This window comes from Lampetra fluviatilis, unplaced genomic scaffold (assembly GCF_964198595.1).
Source record: "Lampetra fluviatilis unplaced genomic scaffold, kcLamFluv1.1 SCAFFOLD_173, whole genome shotgun sequence".
In the NCBI taxonomy this organism is placed as follows: domain Eukaryota; kingdom Metazoa; phylum Chordata; class Hyperoartia; order Petromyzontiformes; family Petromyzontidae; genus Lampetra; species Lampetra fluviatilis.
The window spans coordinates 88,349-99,802 of NW_027621324.1; the positions used below are offsets into that span (position 1 = coordinate 88,349).

At 50.1% G+C, this 11,454-nt stretch overlaps 1 protein-coding gene across 1 annotated transcript in view; it reads left to right on the forward strand.

Moving 5' to 3' along the window:
• Positions 1 to 9,558, forward strand: part of CGA (glycoprotein hormones, alpha polypeptide) — a 32,997-nt gene extending 23,439 nt beyond the window's left edge. The window contains exons 2-5 of the mRNA XM_078885432.1: positions 6,149 to 6,196; positions 6,889 to 6,936; positions 7,083 to 7,246; positions 9,395 to 9,558. Coding sequence (XP_078741558.1) covers positions 6,149 to 6,196; positions 6,889 to 6,936; positions 7,083 to 7,246; positions 9,395 to 9,469 — 335 coding nt within the window. The 3' untranslated portion in view covers positions 9,470 to 9,558. The remainder of the gene's footprint in view (positions 1 to 6,148; positions 6,197 to 6,888; positions 6,937 to 7,082; positions 7,247 to 9,394) is intronic.
• Positions 9,559 to 11,454: the final 1,896 nt, after the last annotated feature.

Here is an 11,454-nt window from a genome sequence, read left to right on the forward strand (position 1 = left end):
ACTTAACAACAAGCATCGTTCACTCAACGAGCTCCGTTCACTTAACAACAAGCATCGTTCACTCAACGAGCTTCGTTCACTTAACAACAAGCATCGTTCACTCAACGAGCTCCGTTCACTTAACAACAAGCATCGTTCACTCAACGAGCTCCGTTCACTTAACAACAAGCATCGTTCAATCAACGAGCTTCGTTCACTTAACAACAAGCATCGTTCACTCAACGAGCTTCGTTCACTTAACAACAAGCATCGTTCACTCAACGAGCTCCGTTCACTTAACAACAAGCATCGTTCACTCAACCAGCTCCGTTCACTTAACAACAAGCATCGTTCACTCAACGAGCTTCGTTCACTTAACAACAAGCATCGTTCACTCAACGAGCTTCGTTCACTTAACAACAAGCATCGTTCACTCAACGAGCATCGTTCACTTAACAACAAGCATCGTTCACTCAACGAGCGTCGTTCACTTAACAACAAGCATCGTTCACTCAACGAGCGATGTTCACTTAACAACAAGCATCGTTCACTCAACGAGCTTCGTTCACTTAACAACAAGCATCGTTCACTCAACGAGCTTCGTTCACTTAACAACAAGCATCGTTCACTCAACGAGCTTCGTTCACTTAACAACAAGCATCGTTCACTCAACGAGCATCGTTCACTTAACAACAAGCATCGTTCACTCAACGAGCATCGTTCACTTAACAACAAGCATCGTTCACTCAACGAGCTTCGTTCACTTAACAACAAGCATCGTTCACTCAACGAGCTTCGTTCACTTAACAACAAGCATTGTTCACTCAACGAGCTTCGTTCACTTAACAACAAGCATCGTTCACTTAACGAGCGATGTTCACTTAACAACAAGCATCGTTCACTCAACGAGCTACGTTCACTTAACAACAAGCATCGTTCACTCAACGAGCGTCGTTCACTTAACAACAAGCATCGTTCACTCAACGAGCGTCGTTCACTTAACAACAAGCATCGTTCACTTAACGAGCGATGTTCACTTAACAACAAGCATCGTTCACTCAACGAGCTTCGTTCACTTAACAACAAGCATCGTTCACTCAACGAGCTTCGTTCACTTAACAACAAGCATCGTTCACTCAACAAGCTTCGTTCACTTAACAACAAGCATCGTTCACTCAACAAGCATCGTTCACTTAACAACAAGCATCGTTCACTCAACGAGCTCCGTTCACTTAACAACAAGCATCGTTCACTCAACGAGCTTCGTTCACTTAACAACAAGCATCGTTCACTCAACGAGCTCCATTCACTTAACAACAAGCATCGTTCACTTAACAACAAGCATCGTTCACTCAACGAGCTTCGTTCACTTAACAACAAGCATCGTTCACTCAACGAGCTCCATTCACTTAACAACAAGCATCGTTCACTCAACGAGTGATGTTCACTCAACAACAAGCATCGTTCACTCAACGAGCTTCGTTCACTTAACAACAAGCATCGTTCACTCAACGAGCTTCGTTCACTTAACAACAAGCATCGTTCACTCAACGAGCTTCGTTCACTTAACAACAAGCATCGTTCACTCAACGAGCTTCGTTCACTTAACAACAAGCATCGTTCACTCAACGAGCTTCGTTCACTTAACAACAAGCATCGTTCACTCAACGAGCTTCGTTCACTTAACAACAAGCATCGTTCACTCAACGAGCTCCGTTCACTTAACAACAAGCATCGTTCACTCAACGAGCTTCGTTCACTTAACAACAAGCATCGTTCACTCAACGAGCTTCGTTCACTTAACAACAAGCATCGTTCACTCAACGAGCGTCGTTCACTTAACAACAAGCATCGTTCACTCAACGAGCTTCGTTCACTTAACAACAAGCATCGTTCACTCAACGAGCTTCGTTCACTTAACAACAAGCATCGTTCACTCAACGAGCTCCGTTCACTTAACAACAAGCATCGTTCACTCAACGAGCTTCGTTCACTTAACAACAAGCATCGTTCACTCAACGAGCTTCGTTCACTTAACAACAAGCATCGTTCACTCAACGAGCTTCGTTCACTTAACAACAAGCATCGTTCACTCAACGAGCTTCGTTCACTTAACAACAAGCATCGTTCACTCAACGAGCGATGTTCACTTAACAACAAGCATCGTTCACTCAACGAGCTTCGTTCACTTAACAACAAGCATCGTTCACTCAACGAGCTCCGTTCACTTAACAACAAGCATCGTTCACTCAACGAGCTTCGTTCACTTAACAACAAGCATCGTTCACTTAACGAGCTTCGTTCACTTAACAACAAGCATCGTTCACTCAACGAGCTTCGTTCACTTAACAACAAGCATCGTTCACTCAACGAGCGTCGTTCACTTAACAACAAGCATCGTTCACTCAACGAGCTTCGTTCACTTAACAACAAGCATCGTTCACTCAACGAGCTTCGTTCACTTAACAACAAGCATCGTTCACTCAACGAGCTCCGTTCACTTAACAACAAGCATCGTTCACTCAACGAGCATCGTTCACTTAACAACAAGCATCGTTCACTCAACGAGCTTCGTTCACTTAACAACAAGCATCGTTCACTCAACGAGCGTCGTTCACTTAACAACAAGCATCGTTCACTCAACGAGCGATGTTCACTTAACAACAAGCATCGTTCACTCAACGAGCGTCGTTCACTTAACAACAAGCATCGTTCACTCAACGAGCGATGTTCACTTAACAACAAGCATCGTTCACTCAACGAGTGATGTTCACTTAACAACAAGCATCGTTCACTCAACGAGCTTCGTTCACTTAGCAACAAGCATCGTTCACTCAACGAGCATCGTTCACTTAACAACAAGCATCGTTCACTCAACGAGCGATGTTCACTTAACAACAAGCGTCGTTCACTTAACAACAAGCATCGTTCACTCAACGAGCGTCGTTCACTTAACAACAAGCATCGTTCACTCAACGAGCTTCGTTCACTTAACAACAAGCATCGTTCACTCAACGAGCGTCGTTCACTTAACAACAAGCATCGTTCACTCAACGAGCGATGTTCACTTAACAACAAGCATCGTTCACTTAACGAGCTTCGTTCACTTAACAACAAGCATCGTTCACTCAACGAGCGATGTTCACTTAACAACAAGCATCGTTCACTTAACGAGCTTCGTTCACTTAACAACAAGCATCGTTCACTCAACGAGCGATGTTCACTTAACAACAAGCATCGTTCACTCAACGAGCGTCGTTCACTTAACAACAAGCATCGTTCACTCAACGAGCATCGTTCACTTAACAACAAGCATCGTTCACTCAACGAGCGATGTTCACTTAACAACAAGCATCGTTCACTCAACGAGTGATGTTCACTTAACAACAAGCATCGTTCACTTAACGAGCGTCGTTCACTTAACAACAAGCATCGTTCACTCAACGAGCGTCGTTCACTTAACAACAAGCATCGTTCACTCAACGAGCTCCGTTCACTTAACAACAAGCATCGTTCACTCAACGAGCTTCGTTCACTTAACAACAAGCATCGTTCACTCAACGAGCTTCGTTCACTTAACAACAAGCATCGTTCACTTAACGAGCTTCGTTCGCTTAACAACAAGCATCGTTCACTCAACGAGCTTCGTTCGCTTAACAACAAGCATCGTTCACTCAACGAGCTCCGTTCACTTAACAACAAGCATCGTTCACTTAACGAGCTTCGTTCGCTTAACAACAAGCATCGTTCACTCAACGAGCGTCGTTCACTTAACAACAAGCATCGTTCACTTAACGAGCTTCGTTCGCTTAACAACAAGCATCGTTCACTTAACGAGCTTCGTTCACTTAACAACAAGCATCGTTCACTCAACGAGCGTCGTTCACTTAACAACAAGCATCGTTCACTCAACGAGCTTCGTTCACTTAACAACAAGCATCGTTCACTCAACGAGCTTCGTTCACTTAACAACAAGCATCGTTCACTCAACGAGCTTCGTTCACTTAACAACAAGCATCGTTCACTTAACAACAAGCATCGTTCACTCAACGAGCTTTGTTCACTTAACAACAAGCATCGTTCACTCAACGAGCTTCGTTCACTTAACAACAAGCATCGTTCACTCAACGAGCTTTGTTCACTTAACAACAAGCATCGTTCACTCAACAAGCTCCGTTCACTTAACAACAAGCATCGTTCACTCAACGAGCTTCGTTCACTTAACAACAAGCATCGTTCACTCAACGAGCTTTGTTCACTTAACAACAAGCATCGTTCACTCAACGAGCTCCGTTCACTTAACAACAAGCATCGTTCACTCAACGAGCTTCGTTCACTTAACAACAAGCATCGTTCACTCAACGAGCTTCGTTCACTTAACAACAAGCATCGTTCACTCAACGAGCTTCGTTCACTTAACAACAAGCATCGTTCACTTAACAACAAGCTATGTTCACTCAACGAGCTTCGTTCACTTAACAACAAGCATCGTTCACTTAACAACAAGCTATGTTCACTCAACGAGCGTCGTTCACTTAACAACAAGCATCGTTCACTCAATGAGCTTCGTTCACTTAACAACAAGCATCGTTCACTTAATGAGCTTCGTTCACTTAACAACAAGCATCGTTCACTCAACGAGCTTCGTTCACTTAACAACAAGCATCGTTCACTCAATGAGCTTCGTTCACTTAACAACAAGCATCGTTCACTCAACGAGCTTCGTTCACTTAACAACAAGCATCGTTCACTCAACGAGCTTCGTTCACTTAACAACAAGCATCGTTCACTTAATGAGCTTCGTTCACTTAACAACAAGCATCGTTCACTCAATGAGCTTCGTTCACTTAACAACAAGCATCGTTCACTCAATGAGCTTCGTTCACTTAACAACAAGCATCGTTCACTCAACGAGCTTCGTTCACTTAACAACAAGCATCGTTCACTTAATGAGCTTCGTTCACTTAACAACAAGCATCGTTCACTCAACGAGCTTCGTTCACTTAACAACAAGCATCGTTCACTCAACGAGCTCCCACGAGCCCCCCCACCTCTCCCCCATCCCACCCCCTCACCCCTTGTCCCACCCCCTGTCCCACCCCCCCTCACCCCCCCCCCTCTCAACCCCCCTCACCCCCTCTCTCCCCCTGTCTCACCCCCCCTCACCACCCCCTCACCCCCCTCACTCCCCTCACCCCCCTCACCCCACTCACCCCCCTCACTCCCCTCACCCCCCTCACCCCACTCACTCCCCTCACCCCCCCTCTCAACCCCCCTCACCCCCTCTCTCCCCCTGTCTCACCCCCCCTCACCGCCCCCTCACCCCCCTCACTCCCCTCACCCCCCTCACCCCACTCACCCCCCTCACTCCCCTCACCCCCCTCACCCCACTCACTCCCCTCACCCCCCCTCTCAACCCCCCTCACCCCCTCTCTCCCCCTGTCTCACCCCCCCTCACCGCCCCCTCACCCCCCTCACTCCCCTCACCCCCCTCACCCCACTCACCCCCCTCACTCCCCTCACCCCCCTCACCCCACTCACTCCCCTCACCCCCCCTCTCAACCCCCCTCACCCCCTCTCTCCCCCTGTCTCACCCCCCCTCACCGCCCCCTCACCCCCCTCACTCCCCTCACCCCCCTCACCCCACTCACCCCCCTCACTCCCCTCACCCCCCTCACCCCACTCACTCCCCTCACCCCCCCTCTCAACCCCCCTCACCCCCTCTCTCCCCCTGTCCCACCGCCCCTCACCGCCCCCTCACCCCCCTCACCCCCCTCACCCCCCTCACCCCCCTCACTCCCCTCACTCCCCTCACCCCCCTCACCCCCCTCTCTCCCCCATCTCACCCCCCTCACCCCACTCACCCCCCCCCTCTCAACCCTCCTCACCCCCTCTCTCCCCCTGTCCCACCCTCCCTCTCCCCCTGTCTCACCCCCCCTCACCGCCCCCTCACCCCCCTCACCCCCCTCACCCCCCTCACTCCCCTCACTCCCCTCACTCCCCTCACTCCCCTCACTCCCCCTGTCTCACCCCCATCTCACCCCCCCCTCACCCCCCTCACCCCACTCACCCCCCTCACTCCCCTCTCTCCCCCTCACCCCCTCTCCCCCTCACCCCCCCCCCCTCTCCCCTTGTCCCACCCCCGTCACCCCCCCTGTCCCACCCCCAGGCCCAGCATGTCAGCTGAGAGACGTGGGGGGTGGTGGCTCCGCTCTGCGTCAGTGCTGGGGCTCTTGTCCCTCTCGCTCGTTCCCCACTCACCCCACTCACCCCCCACTCACCCTCCTCACTCACCCCTCTCCCCCTCACCCCTTGTCCCACCCCCCACTCTCCCCCCTCTCCCCTTGTCCCACCCCACAGGCCCAGCGTGTCAGCTGAGAGACGTGGGGGAGGGTGGCTCCGCTCTGCGTCAGTGCTGGGGCTGCTGCCCCTCTCGCTCGTTCCCCACTCACCCCACTCACCCTCCTGACTCACCCCTCTCCCCCTCACCCCTTGTCCCACCCCCCCTCTCCCCCCTCTCCCCTTGTCCCACCCCCCCTGTCCCACCCCACAGGCCCAGCGTGTCAGCTGAGAGACGTGGGGGAGGGTGGCTCCGCTCTGCGTCAGTGCTGGGGCTGCTGCCCCTCTCGCTCGTTCCCCACTCACCCCACTCACCCTCCTGACTCACCCCTCTCCCCCTCACCCCTTGTCCCACCCCCCCTCTCCCCCCTCTCCCCTTGTCCCACCCCACAGGCCCAGCGTGTCAGCTGAGAGACGTGGGGGAGGGTGGCTCCGCTCTGCGTCAGTGCTGGGGCTGCTGCCCCTCTCGCTCGTTCCCCACTCACCCCACTCACCCTCCTCACTCACCCCTCTCCCCCTCACCCCTTGTCCCACCCCCCCTTGTCCCACCCCCCCTGTCCCACCCCACAGGCCCAGCGTGTCAGCTGAGAGACGTGGGGGAGGGTGGCTCCGCTCTGCGTCAGTGCTGGGGCTGCTGCCCCTCTCGCTCGTTCCCCACTCACCCCACTCACCCTCCTCACTCACCCCTCTCCCCCTCACCCCTTGTCCCACCCCCCCCTCTCCCCCCTCTCCCCTTGTCCCACCCCCCCTGTCCCACCCCACAGGCCCAGCGTGTCAGCTGAGAGACGTGGGGGAGGGTGGCTCCGCTCTGCGTCAGTGCTGGGGCTGCTGCCCCTCTCGCTCGTTCCCGACTCCTCGTGCCGCGCTGGACGCCATGGCGGCCCCCAAGAACCTCACGTCAGAGTCGCGATGCTGCGTGGCCGTCACGGTGAGTCACTAACTAGTACACTAACTAGTACTAACTAGTACTAGTTAGTGTACTAGTTAGTGCGCTAGTTAGTGTACTAGTTAGTGTACTAGTTAGTGTACTAGTTAGTGTACTAGTTAGTGTGCTAGTTAGTGTACTAGTTAGTGTACTAGTTAGTGTACTAGTTAGTGTACTAGTTAGTGTGCTAGTTAGTGTGCTAGTTAGTGTGCTAGTTAGTGTACTAGTTAGTGTACTAGTTAGTGTACTAGTTAGTGCGCTAGTTAGTGTGCTAGTTAGTGTGCTAGTTAGTGTACTAGTTAGTGTACTAGTTAGTGTGCTAGTTAGTGTGCTAGTTAGTGTGCTAGTTAGTGTACTAGTTAGTGTGCTAGTTAGTGTGCTAGTTAGTGTACTAGTTAGTGTGCTAGTTAGTGTGCTAGTTAGTGCTAGTTAGTGTACTAGTTAGTGTACTAGTTAGTGTGCTAGTTAGTGTACTAGTTAGTGTGCTAGTTAGTGTGCTAGTTAGTGCTAGTTAGTGTACTAGTTAGTGTGCTAGTTAGTGTGCTAGTTAGTGTACTAGTTAGTGTGCTAGTTAGTGCTAGTTAGTGTACTAGTTAGTGTGCAAGTTAGTGTACTAGTTAGTGCGCTAGTTAGTGTACTAGTTAGTGTACTAGTTAGTGTGCTAGTTAGTGTGCTAGTTAGTGTGCTAGTTAGTGTGCTAGTTAGTGTGCTAGTTAGTGTGCTAGTTAGTGCTAGTTAGTGTACTAGTTAGTGTGCTAGTTAGTGTGCTAGTTAGTGTACTAGTTAGTGTACTAGTTAGTGTACTAGTTAGTGTACTAGTTAGTGTACTAGTTAGTGTGCTAGTTAGTGTACTAGTTAGTGTACTAGTTAGTGTACTAGTTAGTGTGCTAGTTAGTGTGCTAGTTAGTGTGCTAGTTAGTGTGCTAGTTAGTGTGCTAGTTAGTGTGCTAGTTAGTGTGCTAGTTAGTGTGCTAGTTAGTGTGCTAGTTAGTGTGCTAGTTAGTGTGCTAGTTAGTGTGCTAGTTAGTGCTAGTTAGTGTACTAGTTAGTGTGCAAGTTAGTGTACTAGTTAGTGCGCTAGTTAGTGTACTAGTTAGTGTACTAGTTAGTGTGCTAGTTAGTGTGCTAGTTAGTGTGCTAGTTAGTGTGCTAGTTAGTGTGCTAGTTAGTGTGCTAGTTAGTGTGCTAGTTAGTGTGCTAGTTAGTGTACTAGTTAGTGTACTAGTTAGTGTGCTAGTTAGTGCTAGTTAGTGTACTAGTTAGTGTGCTAGTTAGAGTACTAGTTAGTGTGCTAGTTAGTGGTAGTTAGTGTACTAGTTAGTGTACTAGTTAGTGCTAGTTAGTGTGCTAGTTAGTGTACTAGATAGTGTACTAGTTAGTGTGCTAGTTAGTACTAGTTAGTGAGTACTAGTTAGTGTGCTAGTTAGTGTACTAGTTAGTGTACTAGTTAGTACTAGTTAGTACTAGTTAGTACTAGTTAGTGTACTAGTTAGTGTACTAGTTAGTGTGCTAGTTAGTGTACTAGTTAGTACTAGTTAGTGAGTACTAGTTAGTGTGCTAGTTAGTGTACTAGTTAGTGTACTAGTTAGTACTAGTTAGTACTAGTTAGTACTAGTTAGTGAGTACTAGTTAGTGTGCTAGTTAGTACTAACTAGTACACTAACTAGTACTCACTAACTAGTACTAACTAGTACTAGTTAGTACTAGTTAGTACACATTGTGTGTGTATGACTGTGTGTGTGTGACTGTGTGTGTGTGACTGTGTGTGTGTGTGATTGTGTGTGTGTATGACTGTGTGTGTGTGTGTGACTGTGTGTGTGTGACTGTGTGTGTGTGACTGTGTGTGTGTGACTGTGTGTGTGTGTGACTGTGTGTGTGTGACTGTGTGTGTGTGTCTGTGTGTGTGTCTGTGTGTGTGTGTGTGTGTGACTGTGTGACTGTGTGTGTGACTGTGTGACTGTGTGTGTGTGTGTGTGACTGTGTGTGTGTCTGTGTGTGTGACTGTGTGTGTGTCTGTGTGTATGACTGTGTGTGTGTGTGACTGTGTGTGTGACTGTGTGTGTGTCTGTGTGTGTGTGTGTGTGTGACTGTGTGTGTGTGTGTGACTGTGTGTGTGACTGTGTGTGTGTCTGTGTGTTTGTGTTGTTGCAGAATGCACGACACGGGGTGAACGTCTCAGACCAAGTGGCCTGTCGCTGTGACGCCTGCAGATTCCACAAGAACTGACACACAGACACACACACACAGACACACACACACACACACAGACACACACACACAGACACACACACACACACACAGACACACACACACACACAGTCACACACACACACACACACAGACACACACACACAGTCACACACACACAGTGACACACACACGCAGACACACACACAGACACACACAGTGACACACAGACACAGTGTTACACACACATACAGTGACACACACACACAGACACACACACACACACACACATACAGTGACACACACACACAGACACACACACACACACAGACAGTCATACACACACACAGACACACACAGACACACACACACACAGACACACACACACAGACACACACACACAGACACACACAGACACACACACACAGTGACACACACACACACACACGGTGACACACACACACACAGTGACACACACACACAGTGACACACACACACAGTGACACACACACGCAGACACACACACAGACACACACAGTGACACACAGACACAGTGTTACACACACATACAGTGACACACACACACAGACACACACACACACAGACACACAGACACACACACACAGTGACACACACATACAGTGACACACACACAGACACACAGACACACACACATAGACACACACACAGACACTCACACAGACACTCATACACACACATAGACAAACACACACACAGACACTCACACACACACACAGACACACACAGTCACACACAGTCACAACAACAACAACCGCCATTCGCCACTAAGTGGCGGTGACGTCACCACGACGCTTGTGCCAGGCCATGTGCACCCTGAGGCCACGTGAAGTGTCGAACGCCCGCTGGCAGGAGGTCACGGGGCAGACCCAGCAGGTGCCACGGGTCGACTGACCGAGATGACCGAGACGAGTGGCTGATGCACCACCTGTGCCCCCTACTGTGCCAACTTGCTGTGCTTTAGCCACCCAGCGCTCCGCTCGTTGTTGTGAGCGTCGCTCCTCCGCCCTCCGTTGTTGTTGGAGGGCGACTGCCTCCAACTGCTCAGTAGCGTCCTTCACGAGCCTCCTCCACTGAGGCCGATCTTGACACCGCTGGTACCAGTCATCGGCAAGTCCACTCAGCTCCACGTCCTCCTGTACCACATCACTCCATCTCTTCTCTAGCCCGTGCCGCGCCCGTTTAGCCCCCTCGATCCGGCCGAACAAAAGCTGTTTAGGCATGCGGTGGCTGGGCATGCGGGCTACATGACCCAGCCAACGCAGCCTTGCCTGCCGGAGGAGCTCACCGATGGGACTTTGCCCAGATCTTTCGAGGATTTGTGAGCTCCTCGCACAATCCAGCCTGCAGGTTAAACCCAGAATGGATCGTAGGCAGGCCAGCCTAAATGTTTCCAATCTGTGAAGATGCTCCATTAGGGGGGTCCACGTTTCGCAAGCGTAGAGAAGGGAGGGAATGACCGTGGCCGAGAAGACCTGAAGCTTCGTGCGGAGTGATAGACCAGGTAGCTTCCACACAGCGTTACGCAACCGATGAAAAGATAATACTGCTAAACTGATTCGGAGTGAGACCTCTGCTGTTAAACTGGAGCCGGTCATGAGCACACTGCCCAGGTATGGGAAACTCTCCACTCTCTCCACAACTGCCCCATCACCGATTGGGATTTGTGTGGGTGGAGTGCCCGATGGTACAAAATACCCAGGCAGGTGCTTAGTTTTGGTGGGGCTGATGGTAAGGCCCCACCTCTTAGTGGCACGCTCCAGGTTCAGCAGCAGCGCCTCCAACTCCTCCTCTGAGTGAGCGGCAATTACCAGATCATCGGCATACATAACGTGGTTGACCAATAGGGAGCCATTCATTGACCACACCTGGGCATCGATCAGCCTCACATTGTGTCTGTATCAGATGGAAAGTCCTCTGGTCCAGCCATCAAAGGCTTCACGGACTACGTGGTCGAAAAATATGTTAAATAATGTGGGAGCCAG